Raw genomic sequence first — 14,731 nt, 5'->3', positions numbered from 1 at the left:
CTGTATTTTCTTACATCCCCCAGGCTGGTACAACCGTCTGTACATTAACTTCACGTTGCGTCGCCACATCTTCTTCTTCTTGCTCCAAACCTATTTCCCTGCCACCCTGATGGTCATGCTGTCCTGGGTGTCCTTCTGGATCGATCGCAGAGCTGTGCCTGCCAGAGTCCCCTTAGGTAAGTAACATTTTAAGCACACATTCCAGGCATATGAAAATACAAGCAATTCCTTCCAGAAAAAAAAATCATTCATTTCAGATTAGTCCTAAACCCCTGTTGGCATCATAACTTGGAAATACTTCAAGTTATTCATTCATAGCTAAAATGCCATTATTAAAAATCTAGATAGAAAAAACTACATCCGTGTTCCCACAGGGGCCCATGCAAACAGCTCACCTTTAGTCTTGTTTGAGCCGCATTCTGGGGGGGGGGGTGATCCTGGGCTGTGGGTGCTCTCTCTGCCCACTTGCATAAGGAAATGACATTCTACAACAGGGTTTTTCAAAAGGTGGTCTAAGGGATCTTTGTGACAGATCTCTGATGGAAATTTTTAAAAATGAAGAATTCTGAGTCCCATCTACACGTATAGAATCAGAATTCTGAGAGGACCAGGAACCTGCATTTCGAACAAGCTCTTTCATTAATTTATATATGTATTCAAGACTGAGAAGCCCTACTGTGAGCATTCCACCGATAGCTATTCACCATCAGCTCTATTCCACACTTTAAAATATTGCACCCACTCAATCACATACCACCACTGTGGTTCAGGGGCTTCAAGGAAGGGGGTGCCCCACCAGAATTTAGTGAAACTGGACTGGAGCTGGCCCCTAAAATGACCCCTAGCCCCTGTGATTTGGTGTTTGCCAAGCAAATGCTCTAAGCTTCACTTCAAATCCCGAGCAAATTTCCACCAACAGATGTCCTGTCCTTTAACAGTTGTTCTGTAGCTTAAAGAGTTGCTGTGCTAAATAAATATGCATTCTAGTTTAAATATCTGTCTCCTATAAATGAGGTTACATCATCATCTTTGGTAAAATGGACGTTGCTGAATAGGCAGGCAGGTCCGGCATGGGGGTGGCTGTGAGAGGTGGCCTGATAGCTGATGATACAGGCCCGGGGCCGCAGGAATAGACAAGAGCAACAAGGACATAAATATTCAAGTAAGCCTTATGCACTTTTTTCCTTTTTCAGAGAGGTAGTTACAAGAAACATATATACCTGCTCATGTATGTAATCTTTGTTTTAAACAATGGAATAGAAATAAATGTCTTACTATCAAAACTTCTCTTCTGGAGAAGGAGAAAGAGACACAGGTGTTATGATGAATATGCAGGCGTACAGAGAGGGAAGGAGTGAGCTTGAGGGGTGGAGGAACAGGAGAGGCTTCATAAAAGCTCAATCTTAAAAGATGAGTAGGTGTTTGCTAGACAGAGAGATGGGATGGAGACGTTTTAGGCCAAAGGCGTAGGAAGGACAGAGAATGGAGGCAGGAAGCCATCCAGTGTGCTTGGTGAAAGACAAACACGTGCTTATTTCTCCATTTGTTTGCAGGTATCACCACGGTGCTGACCATGTCCACCATCATCACGGGCGTGAACGCCTCCATGCCCCGTGTTTCCTACATCAAGGCCGTGGACATCTACCTCTGGGTCAGCTTTGTGTTTGTGTTCCTCTCGGTGCTGGAGTACGCAGCTGTCAACTACCTGACCACCGTGCAGGAGTGGAAGGAACGGAAGCTGCGGGAGAAGGTGAATTTACTGAGCTAAAGCATTCACTCAGGGATGCAGCCTGGTTGAGCTCTGGATCTTGGGCAGGTCAGACCTTCTCGGTAAAATGGGGTAATGGTGCCCGTCCTCCTTTATGGGGTTGGTGTGAAGAGCAAATAAAAGAATATGTTAAAGCAGTGTGAAATTTACTCTGGGCTACACTCTTTCATCACTTCGAACATTTACTTAGCACCCACCATATATACCAGAGGTGCTAAGGCAAGCGAACTAACATGTGGCCCATTTAATCTTGGTGGTGTTCATAGTTTAGTCATAAAAAGAAATGACAACTCAACATGGTAGAACAAATTGTTTATGCACCTAGAAGTGTAATAAAAGAAGCTTCCAGGGAAGCACATCCTTCATTCTCGGCAACTTTTCTTCATGTGTGACCTCAAACATCTCCCATCATTTTCCAGGTTATTTGCCCTTCCACCTGACTTTCCTTTCTTCCTCCTGTCTGTAGCTCCATGGTTATCTCTTGCAGAAAACTCTAGCTATATAGTAGTGAACTCTCCCCACAATGCCACATCTTTCAAATTCCTCTCTCCCCCACTCCTCTCTGCCTCTCAATCATGCTATCTGTAAACATTTTTATCAGGGCTCATATCAGTTAATGATCTTGTAGAAAACAGGACAATTCTCTGATCATGAGCATGCTTGTTAGTCTCTGGTATGACATGAAGTTTCCTAAGAGTCATGTGTACACTTTAAACAAAAACAAGACCTGCTATTCTAGAATGTTTACAGTGCCACCACCATTATTTTCCCATCTCCCATCCCTAACTGGAAATAAAAAAAATTAGAAAAAGGCCACCCTTTCCACCGTGCATTTTCCTTTGAAGGGCTTCTGAGGGATGAAGCTGAGCTTGCATCCCAATGTGTGTTTGGTGTGTTCCCAGCTTCCCTGCACCTGTGGATTACCTCAGCCGCACGCTGTCATGCTGGATGGCAGCTACAGTGACGTGGAGGTGAATGACCTGGGCAGCTACATGCCAGACAGTGGAGAGAAGCCGGACAGGATGATGGTGCAGCTGACCTTGGCCTCAGAGAGGAGCTCCCCGCAGAGGAAGAGTCAGAGGAGCAGCTACGTCAGCATAAGGATCGACACTCACGCCATTGATAAATACTCCAGGATCATTTTCCCAGCAGCGTACATTTTATTCAATTTAATATACTGGTCGATTTTCTCATAGATGGTTATAATTCTATAAATTTCACATTCTTTTGTGTGTACTACAGAAGTATCTATATGACAAAAAAATTACAATGAAAAAAAGATTTCACTATCCACCTTTGTCCAGCTTTCCAAAACTACATTGACAAGACACTTCCTGGTTTAATTTGCATTTATTAACCATCTATTGTATACACAGCATTATACTATGTACTGCACGAATACACCATTAGCAACTGATAAGAGTTGTTTCCGGGATCTCCTGGAAAACCACCCTGCCAGGGTTGTGGGCCCACTATAGTTCAACCTCTTTTAGACTCTAGATGCTTATTCACATGAATGATTTCCTTTATGTTACATTCTTTGGGCTAGATGGAATTGGGTCGCATCTCAAGCTCATTTGCAGGGAATATACATGCACCTAAAAATCCCCACTTTAACCAAAATTCATGCTTTAGTTTATAGTCTAGTTCCAATTTTTGATGTATTGCCTCATGTTTATTTTAGTACAAGGCAATACTAATATTCCTATATTTATTTACATCTAGTGGTTAATGAGGTTTCACCTCTTCGCAAGAAAATTTTTTTGGATTGGTGCAATTGCTTCTAATTTTGATGGGAATTTCCCTGGTAGGGAAACTTTGAAGATAAGGGTGTATGCATGCATGCATTTTGTCAGTTTTGTCATTACAATAACTAGACTAGAAAACTCATGTTTAAGTGTTCCCTGTTTTATAATCACTGCCACCTTGATGCATGTCCTAGATCAAAATGAAGTCCTTGTAACTCATTAGGATGAGAAATACACACATGGTTTTTGAAGAGAAAAAAGAACACCAAAAAGAAATGGGAACACATGACTGGACATCTGTATTTATATGCAGTGAATACCAGCATTTTCTATGAACCAGAAAACAAAGGCCACTAATGTCAGGGCATGGGATAAAGGAGAGGGTTCTAATTTAATGTATTACTTTAAAACAAATAGTTACTTATACTACATATGTATAGGATCAACCCCCACCAAACTTATTCAAACAGCATTTGTTTGAAACTCACTTTAATAAAGTGAATTCTATACATAATAATGTCCTTTTCATTCCAAAGTTAATCTGACTGATCACCTATATTAAATATATTTCTTCATATGCAGGGCTATACTTTATTCTCATCTAAAAAAAAAAAAACATTGTACAAATCCTAATTACAAGGCAATCTCCCATTTCCCCCAATTAAAAGTTCATCAATAGAAAGTTTTTTCACACTCAAGTAAATTCTTAAAGGGATATAGAAGAAATAGTTAAACATTAACTTTAATATCAAAAAATTATTTTTAAAACATTATTTTTTTCATGCTTATTTTATGAAACAATTTCATGTTTTCACAGACATCCTTGCCAGGGTCTTCTTCATGACCAGGGCCACTTGGAGTCATCTAGGTTTCCAGGGCATAGCATCTGAACTTCCATCTACCTTGTTTGAGAAACTCCACCATTTGAACCAGCACATAGGATGCTCTATTAGTCTGCTCGGGCCACCATAGCAAAGCACCATAGATCAGGTGACTTAAACAACAGAAATCTATTTTCTCTTAGTCCTGGAGGCTGGAAGTCCAAGATCAAGGTGTCGGTACGTTTGGCTTTTCCTGAAGCCTCTCCCCTCAGCTTTCGGATGGCCACCTTCTTGCTATGTCCTCCCATGGCCTTTTTCTCTGAGTGCACGCATCTCTGGTGTGTCTTCCTTTTCTTGTAAGGACACCAGTCATATTGGATTAGAGCCCCACCTTTATCATCACATTTAACCTTAATTTAACCTCTTTCAAGGCCCTATCTCCAATACATTCACATTTGGGGGTAAAGGATTCAACATGTGAATTTTGGGGGACACAATTCAGTCCATAACAGATGTCCATGAAAATTATTCACCTGCATAATAGTTCATCTAATCCATCTTTTAGGTATTTACTCTTGATCTTTACACAACATAATCACATACAGTATTGTTTTTTTGTTTTTGTTTTTTTAAGATTTTATTGGGAATTGGGGAAGGAGAACAGCCAAGTTGCTGTCCTTCAACCTTAGTTGTGGAGGGCGCAGCTAGCTTAGGTCCAAGTCCAGTCGCCATCCGGCCGCCCATCGGCAGCTCAAGGTGCCACGTTCAATCTTAGTTGCGGGTGGGCATAGCCCACCATCCCATGCAGGAGTTGAACTGACAGCCTTGTTGTTAGGAGCATGTGCTCTCACCAGCTGAGCCATCCTGTCACTTGTTGGCAGCTCAATGGCAGCTCAGCTCGGGCGTAGCTCACTGGCCCATGTGGGAATCGAACCGGTGACCCTGTTGCTCAGAGCTCACACTCTTAACCAACTGAGCCACTCAGCCGACCCCCACATACAGTATTGTTTTTTAAGGTGATCTTTAAAATTGATATATACCCTAGTGATTATGAAGAATAAGTGATTAAATTCATACTAAATTTCTTTGCTATCTTTTCTAGGGAATATCTTAGGTGATCTCTACAAGTATTTAAAACTAGCATTGATTGAGGTCATTTCCATGCTAATATTTCCTCAAGGCAGTTCTCTACTGTCAAAGGCATGTGATTAAGAGAGAGCTCTGTAACATGACTTTGTAAAGACCCAAATATAAAGCAACTCCATATTTTCTGATGAATAATTTTGGAGAAAACCTCACCATATGAGTGGGCATCTAGAGTATTTAAACTTTTGTTGGCATGACTGGAGAGTAGGAAGATTTGGTTAATGATATTGTTGATTAATAGGCTGGTATCATGTGGCCATATTGAATAATCTATTTGAAGAGTTAAAATATTGTAAAATACACTGAAAACAATATCAAACATAATTTATTTCCTGCCTGGTAGTTCAGAAGGCACTTCAAGATTCTGAGGATTGGGCTGGCTGAGTGGCTCAGTTGGTTAAGAGTTGGCTTAAGAGCGCAAGCTCTGAGCAACAGGGCCGCTGGTTTGATTCCCACATGGGCCAGTGATGCTGTGCCCGAGCTGAGCTGTTGCTGAGCTGCCAACAGGTGGCAGGATGGTTCAGCTGGTGTAAAAAGATTGCCGGTTCTATGGTGGGCTATGCCCACCCGCAACTAAGACTGAACTCAGCACCTTGAGCTGAGCTGCCGCCGGGATGACTCAGTGGATAGAGCATGCACTCTAAACAAGGCTGCTGGTTCGACTCCAGCATGGGATGGTAGCTAAGCCCACCTGCAACTAAAATTGAACACAGCACCTTGAGTTTAGAGGCCACGAGCTGCCGACGGGCAGCCAGATGGCAACTGGCGCCCTTCACAACCAAGATTGAAGAACAACTTGGCTGGTCCCCTTCCCCAATTCCCCAACACTGTTCCCTCCCCGAATTCCCCAATAAAATCTTGAAAAAAAAAGATTCTGAGGATTTCTTACCATTGTTGTGGTAAATGTGGACATCATGAAGATATACAGTGTGTTAGCCAGGACAGAATTGGGGTTAGAGCAGCTTTTAATTAATGGCAATATTCTCTTCCTGTGCTATATACTCTTAAGCAATATTCTTTAGTTTTTTCAAATTTCATACTTTATAGGGAGCTGTAATGCTAGATTTGACAGAGAATAAAAAATGTTTTGTTAGTAACAATGAAACCTCACATTTGTCAAACCCAGCTTTATAAAAAGTACTTTCGCATTCACTCTTTCATTTGAACCTGAATGAAGAAACTTTGAAGGCCAAAAAAGGCTGACGACTAGCATGCAGAAAACACGGTTAATAAGTGAAGAATCCTAACCCAATTTTCATCCACCTTATTATAGATAATGAATATTGAACAAGTAAAAAGTCTCACACTTAATACATGAACTATAATATGAGGAAATATTTTTTTACCCATCAAGGATACTTTTCATTCATTCATTCAACATGTAATATTGAGCACCTATTATATAGTCTGCAGTGTTCGAGATCAGTGCTTCTCAAACCATCTGTGGTGAAGGACCAGTTTGTTTTATTATTTTAAATTTCCAATCCATAAGCTTTTTGTATGATGCGTTTAAGTGGAGAATCCCTCACAAAACCGAGGCTTGCATCTGCATTCCACCCTCTAGGAACATGGGCTTGTGAGTTGGCCATGGAGCCTGGCACTAGTGGGGGTGTAATCACAACACGTGTACAGAAAGAACATTTTCATTTCGATGTTGTGATGAGTATCAAGAACTGTGTTACAACAACTGAATTTCAACAATTGTTATATATGGGAAATTTAGTGCCTACAGTAATAAGAAAGTACATTATCCAATGTACACATCAATAATTTTAGAGTAACACCATTTAGCTCACTTCAGTATTATCACACCTCTCAAAATAAATGGATGCTTCAATTTTTCAATTCCATATTCTGAATTTAATATAGTTTTTTTCAGTTATTTTAGTATTAGTACTTTTGTGTGGAAAGAGACATCTTTATTTTTCCTGAGATCAGAGTATTCTATAAATGCTCTCTGGTTTGCCTCAAAAACAATTTACAAATTGAAAAACCACATACAATTGCTATTAAACATATTTATTAACATTCTAGATTTTTCATACATACTTTTATATTAAAAGATTTTTAATACTACTATAACCTGAAAGTAGTAGATAGAGATCACTTACTTGAAAATATTGAGTCGTCAGGAAAGTCATGACACATTTTTGCATTGAAAAACATAGAAAAATACATCATGACTTTCCTGATGACCCAATATAAACTTCATACATATCAAAATGCATCACCCTCAACTATATAATTACAAAGTACTTTCTGGAATGTGTAAAAAAAATAAGTAGTTTATCAGACCTTATATTGCTAGCTAGCACAAAGATAATAGATTTTTTTACAATGAAAATTTATTTTGATAGTTTGAAGGTTAGTACTATGAAGGACAGTTTCCAAAAGACTAAAGTGATGCTTCAGGTAAAAAGTTAGAAATGTATAAAACACAAAAACTATCAGAGGTTTTTTTAAAAAGAGCATATAAAATTAGACAATCATTCTTTGGAAAAATAAAACTTTTTATATCAATTTCTTCTGGTCAAACAGATGGACACAACTCAGGTATTTTAAAATTATTTTATAAACTTCATCAGAAATTTCCAAGACAGCAGCTTTCAAATGTTCTTTAAATTCCAGTGTTGCTCAGATGAAGTAAATCTTATGAAAATGTACCACCAACCTTTAGGGGCATAGGCCATGTCTTACTCTTCTTTTTACCCCCCAGTGCTTAGAAGTAGGCAGTCCTCAATAAATGTTCACTGAACTCAACTGTTAAAAGTAACAGTTAAAATATCAATACAATAAATATATTACTAAATAAACAGTCCTTGGAGGATTGGGGAAATCAAAACACTTTCACTTTATACAAGTATTCATAAACACCTGAAAATGTTCTAATTTATCCTAAATGCCCCAGCTCTTATGAGTGTTATAGGGAAAAGCAATTAAAAGGGAAACATTTCCTGAGTAGTTCATATATGAAGTTTGTTAAAACTGAAAAGCAGTCTGAAAATTGTAAGAGGCAAGCTAATTATTAGCTATAATCAATATTTTTATATGACATAAAGCAGCTTAGTTATTAATAGTACCACATGACTGTTTTATATATACCCCATATTTAGACATGCTTTAAAAATTAGGTCACTAAAGAGACAAACAGCCAACAGATATATGAAAAAATGCTCAACCTCACCAACTATTAGGGAAATGCAAATCGAAACCACAATGAGCTACAACCTCACACCTGTTAGAATGTCTATTATCAATAAGACAAGTAATAACAAGTGTTGCAGAGGTTGTGGAGAAAAAGAAACCCTCATACACTGCTGGTGGGAATGTAAATTGGTACAACCACTATGGAAAACAGTATGGAGGTTCCTCAAAAAATTAAGAATAGAATTACCATACAACCCAGCAATCCCTCTTCTGGGTATCTACCCCAAAAATCTGAAAACATTTACCCGTAAAGATAGGTGTATCCCTATGTTCACTGAAGCATTATTCACAGTGGCCAAGACATGGAAACATCCAAAGTGTCCTTCGACAGATGACTGAATAAAGATGTGGTATATATTCACAATGGAATACTATTCTGCCATAAGAAAAGATGAAATATTGCCATTTGCGACAACATGGATAGACCCTGAGATTATCATGCTAAGCGAAGGGCCAGCCAAGTGGCTCAGTTGGTTAAGAGCTCGCTCAAGAGTGCGAGCTCTGAGTTGGGTTTTGGTGTACCTGAAACAAATTAAGCAAATTGAAAAGGCACTGGCTTCAAAAAACTATATAATCTAGTGGGGAAATAACATTATATATATATATATATATATATAATTACTAAATTTAAGTAATAATAGTGTCATCATTTAGCCTAATTCTGGAAGAAAAACTTAGTTGTCCCCTTCCTCAAGAATAAGATACAAAGCTATAAACGTTTAAAAGTCCTATTCATTTGTCAACCTCCTAAAAATAAGCATTCATCTCCTAAGTATAAAGAGCTAAATATAACCCTTCTAAAAGCGACACTGTTCATCTATTGAGTTATTGGAAAAGTCATGACGCATTTTTGCAACGAAAAACAGAAAAATACGTCATGACTTTTCCGACAACCCAATATAATCTAATGCTGCCCTCTTTAACTTTCAAAATCTTTGGAAGTTCAATTCAAAATGTGAGGTCCAACTAACAAATCAACGATGATAAGTTAAAACAAGTATAAACATTCATGAAAATTTAGCACAATTACTTAGAAATCATGATACTGCAGTATGAGTTCCAAAAGGAAAAACTATCACTATACAGGAAGCAGTCCCCTAAATTCAAATGACATAATGAAGATTAGCTATAGTTGGTTGCTCTGGACATGAGAATTTGACTCCAGCATTTATTTATGTATTTACTCAGTTTATAGTGTAATATGGCTCAATTAACTCACTGGTATATAAAAGTAAAAAGGTATTTAAAAGCTGAACTATATTAAAAAACTGTTAAAACAATGTGAAACATCAAGGTAAGATCTGAAAAAAATCTCATACTTCTAGACAGACTCAGAAACATCAGTTCTCAACCCTTTTTCTGGCATGATAAACCCATGACATATTCCAATGGGTAAACCCTTATTTTGACCAAATTTTTCAAAAATTGATAGAGAAATGTTACAGAAACTCAAAACCTTAGCAGTGCATCTGTATTAGTTCCTCACCATGGATTGTCAGACAGCATTGGTGCAGACTGTACCTATGCCCTGTGTGCCAACAGCAATTGTGCAACTTGCTCTCCCACACAAGAATACTTATCAAATGCAAGTGAAGCAACAGAATGCTGATACTGAATTTTCACTAATTTGTTTTTAAAAAGTAAATTAATCACAAGAAAAAATACAAACACTTTGTATGAGTAACAATTAACTAGTGACAGATATTTTACCAAAGACGGGAGAATGTTAAGTGTGTTGGGATACCAGTTAATAATCACTGTTCTAGAACGTTATCAAGGCTTCAGAAAATAAAACCACATTTCCGACTGCAGGAATTTAAAACTTAATAGTTGAGAAACATAAAATTGGTAATTAGGAAACTAATTGTTTATAGAAACCAGCGGTCTCGGGCAGATCCAGTTCTCAGGCTTTGCCTTTGCTGATCCCTCCCCTGTATATAAAATATATACCAATCAAGACTATCTGAGATTATAAATAATCAGACAAAGGATGGCATGGAGGATCAAACTCTAAAAGCTGACATGAAAAGTTAGAAGACTAGCTTACACAGGGGAAAGGCTTAAGGCAGCAGGATAGCTGCACTCCCGGGTGAAGCAAATGCTAAAAGAAAACAAACGCCCAGAACTCCTAATAAGAACACACTGCTGATGCATTATAATGGTGAGGTCTGGGCAATGCTATCTACGTCCCTATTCTCACTGTTTTCAATTTAGAGCAGCGGTTCTCAACCTGTGGGTCGCGACCCCTTTGGCGGTCGAACGACCCTTTCACAGAGGTCGCTGGGTACTCGTATGTGGGCGTATCTGCATGTGGGCCTAGAGACGGATAGAGGAGCGGTGTCTCGGTTCCTAAGACCATCAAAAATATGTGTTTTCCGATGGTCTTAGGTGACCCCTGTGAAAGGTTGAGAACCGCTGATGTAGAGGCTTGAAGTTTTAGCCTAGGAGAATATCTGGTTATATGATGTAAATCAAAGAGAAACAGGTTTCATTTTACAGTTATACAGGACAGGAGCTGGCAAACTTTTTTGTGATGGGCCAGATAGTAAATATTGTAGGTATTGCAGATCACATCATCCAGTCTCTGTTGCTTTTTTTTTTTCCTACAACCACACAAAAAGTGTAAAAATCATTTTTAGTGCGCTAGCCATATAAAATCAGGCTGCTTGTCAAATTGCGCTGTAGTTTGCAGACCCCGATAGAGAGATAAGCAATTCTCAAGTACTAACTCTCCCCCAAACTATTAGGAATTAGAGGCTCAAAGGACTGTAAGTATAAATGATTCAATCTAACTTTCCAAATGGAGAGCGAAAGGCTCAGAGGGGCCCAAGTGACTTGCTTACAGCAGAGGCCAAATACTCACTTTCCTCTCCTTCCCCTTCCATTTTGGAATGTTTACCCTCCAATTTGAGGACTCCCTTTAAAGTAAAGTATACTGAAGGTTTACTATATTCACAGCTTAAAATGTTTGTTTTACCAGATGCTTTTTTCACATTCTTTTATCATGTTAAAGAAATTCACACTAAAATAAGAATCAGGAAAAACTTATAATGTGTTTAATTAGCACAGGTGCTTAAGGAGGCTAGAATACTATTCCCTAAACTCAGTAAACCACAGTATTGTCCAACCAGGCTGGATAGGCTGGCTTCTGAACAGAAAGAAGCCTGACTAGGCCTGCTAGGAAGATGACAGTTATATGACATTCATTCAAGATAAGTAGACATCACTCTTCTCTTATTAAGTCCTTTTAGAACACACTGGGCTATCAAGTAAACACCTTACAGGAAGAGTCCAATCCTATCCATCTATAATTTTTCCTATTACAGTAACATGGACTTAGGAATAACATTTTAATGCCACTTCTCAGTTAATTATATATAAAACAAGAACATTTTCATTTTCCTTCAAATGGGAAAACTAAAGCTTATTCTTTGTACCTGAGTTTCTGGTTGTTTCCCAAGCATTTCTGATTAAAAACCTGATTTTATTATCAATGAAGAGGTTCTCTAAACCAAAGCAAATGTAGTCAGATATCACAATGGACTTTCCTTAAATTTAGAACTTGAATTTTAAAACTACCTTATAAAACAATTTTACTACCCTATACCAATAAAAATGTTTCATGCATCAATTCTAAATATAAGGTTTGAAATCTCTTGGATCTTTTAAAATACACTTATACAACATATGAATTTATAAAATATCACTGATAAACCATAGATCATCCAGATTGATCTGTGCCACCACATACCAGCTCCTGGGAGATCACAATTCCATCAAATATAGATTTGTGAAAATTTTAATTTTAGATATTTGGTAATGTGTTTTCTCCACAATGTCCTCACTTTTTGGGTAAGAGGAATTTGAACCTTTAAGATTGAAAAACAAGCATGTCCTCCTCCTTCATCAAAAAAAGATTAAAGAAAAAAATCATCACTTCTTCTTAATGATCCATAAGTGGCTCCTAAATCTTCCTTTTATTCTACTTTATTTAAAAACTCTTCTTCTTGAAGTTTCAATTTAAAGTCCTCTCTGATTCTTTCTAGCAACTCTGGTTTAAAAATAACATCCAACGCAGTCATTGCCAGAGCTTTGGCTGTCCGCAACGTGTAGAACTGAGCTTCTTGTGATCCTAAAAGTTGGGGGAAAATAAAGATACCTCCATATTTATTAAAAATTAATATATTCATTTTCAGGTTAGCTCTCAATATATAAATTGCCTCTCCACTGCCCACCATAATACAGTGTTTTCTGAGGTGACATTAGGTAATGTAACAATAATAGGCTAAACTTAAAACATTTAGAAAGGCAGCCACCACTACAGAGAGCACATGCCAAAACACATACCTGCAGCTTCAGTATATTGTTCTGTATGATTCAAGGCATCAGATCCGATGTAAAAATATGGATGAATCCCAGGAACCACAAAACTAACATTTCCAAAATCAGTAGATCCTTGGAAAGGTAAAACAATCCATGAATTTCTAATTGCTAGTCCAATGGATACTAGACCATACTGATCTTATTCAGTCCCCTTAGCACCTGTCATGATTCACTGCTTCTTCTCTTCTAGAAATTCTCTACTCCTTTAGCTCCCATGACTCCACTCTTTCCTGATTGTCTGGCTTTCTCTCTGATTGCTGTCTCCTTCTCTCCATCGCTTCCTTTGCTTATCTAAGTACTGGTGATCCCTAGGGTTTCATCTTTGTGCTGCTGCTTCTTCTCCCTGAGTAGTTGGGCAAACTCATCAACTCCTATGTTTTCAATTACCTTTCAGAATTGGTAATTCCTAAATTTCCAACCTAGGCATCTTTTGGGGGTTCCAGAGTCAACAAGATACTGGACAGCTCCCCTTAGAAATTCTATAAGCACCTCAAATTTAACATACTAATCATTTATGCCAAACCACCATACCCCAACCCGCTCATTCTCTTGAACTCCTTATCTTAACGAGTGCCATCAGCACCCCTTTTTTATCATCAAGTCTTTGAGTTTACTTCATCAATATCCATTATTTTATTTTAGGAGATACATCTCTAACATGCAAACATATTAGTAATAATGCTTTTAAAATGAAAATATCTAAGATAACCCCCAAAACACTTTTGATAATTTAAATTTTAATAGTTATTTGTTACTCCTCAGAAACTGAAAATGAGCTCATATAACTAAGTACTCAGTAGCCTGCATGTTGATGACTGAGAATGAATTAAAATTCTATTTGCCCTTCAAATGGCTTATTTAAAACTTAGAACTAAGCAAATTTAAACACTAGAAATATTTAGAATATAAAGTATGTTGGCTATTTCTAAAAGCAAATCTGCTCATTTGACAGTCTACATTTACTGAACAGTTTATTAGTTTCTTTCCCCTAACCGTTAAGTTTGTGAAAAATATCATTAAAAACATCAGCTTACCTCCCTCTCTCCAAAACTGTTAAACAAAACCATTTAATCAAAGATCATATATCCCATTCTCAAATAACACAAAATACATGAAAGAATTTAATTACCTGAAGAGCCATTCAAAACTGCGTCTTCTGAAATGAATTCTATTCCTAGCTTTTCCCCGTTTTCAACATAAGCTTTCCATAGGCTCTTATTGGGAAGGACATTGTAATAATCATGTGCTCCACCTTTAATTTCTACCTAATAAAAAATTGAAAAAACAAATTTTGAAATAAAAACCTCAAATTCACTATCTAAATTTCTAACCAGCAATGGTTTTTTTTAAACAGAAAGGTTTAAGAGAAGGCACTTTTCCATCTGGATATAAACACTCTAAAATCTCTTACATTAAAATATATATATATGTATTTTCTATAACTATAGTTCCTAGAACCCTATCTTCTTTCTTATATATGCATCAAAACCACATGATGTTACCAGGCTCTACTAGCCAGTGAGTCTCAACTTCAGTCATCTATTGTAAGTAGGATGTGGAGGAGAGCCAGGAATCTCCATTTTAACCAACTCCCCCAAGTAATTATGATGCTGGTGGTCCAAAAAACACACTTTGAGGAACACTGCTCTAGGTTGTAG

At 37.7% G+C, this 14,731-nt stretch overlaps 2 protein-coding genes across 4 annotated transcripts in view; one reads left to right on the top strand and one right to left on the bottom strand.

Moving 5' to 3' along the window:
* The window catches only part of GABRR1 (gamma-aminobutyric acid type A receptor subunit rho1), a 35,762-nt gene extending 31,294 nt beyond the window's left edge, over positions 1 to 4,468 (top strand). For all 3 annotated transcript variants that reach the window (XM_019655034.1, XM_019655031.1, XM_019655033.1), the window contains 3 exons: positions 24 to 176; positions 1,554 to 1,750; positions 2,671 to 4,468. In XM_019655034.1, the coding sequence (XP_019510579.1) occupies positions 24 to 176; positions 1,554 to 1,750; positions 2,671 to 2,964 (644 nt within the window). In that variant the 3' untranslated portion in view covers positions 2,965 to 4,468. The remainder of the gene's footprint in view (positions 1 to 23; positions 177 to 1,553; positions 1,751 to 2,670) is intronic.
* A 6,596-nt stretch (positions 4,469 to 11,064) lies between these two features.
* The window catches only part of PM20D2 (peptidase M20 domain containing 2), a 17,578-nt gene continuing 13,911 nt past the window's right edge, over positions 11,065 to 14,731 (bottom strand). The window contains exons 4-6 of the mRNA XM_019654996.1: positions 14,203 to 14,338; positions 13,038 to 13,145; positions 11,065 to 12,822 (exon numbers count right to left, since the gene is read on the bottom strand). Coding sequence (XP_019510541.1) covers positions 12,668 to 12,822; positions 13,038 to 13,145; positions 14,203 to 14,338 — 399 coding nt within the window. The 3' untranslated portion in view covers positions 11,065 to 12,667. The remainder of the gene's footprint in view (positions 12,823 to 13,037; positions 13,146 to 14,202; positions 14,339 to 14,731) is intronic.

Source organism: Hipposideros armiger, unplaced genomic scaffold (genome assembly GCF_001890085.2).
Source record: "Hipposideros armiger isolate ML-2016 unplaced genomic scaffold, ASM189008v1 scaffold_234, whole genome shotgun sequence".
NCBI lineage: Eukaryota > Metazoa > Chordata > Mammalia > Chiroptera > Hipposideridae > Hipposideros > Hipposideros armiger.
This window is presented reverse-complemented; position numbering and strand designations above follow the sequence as displayed.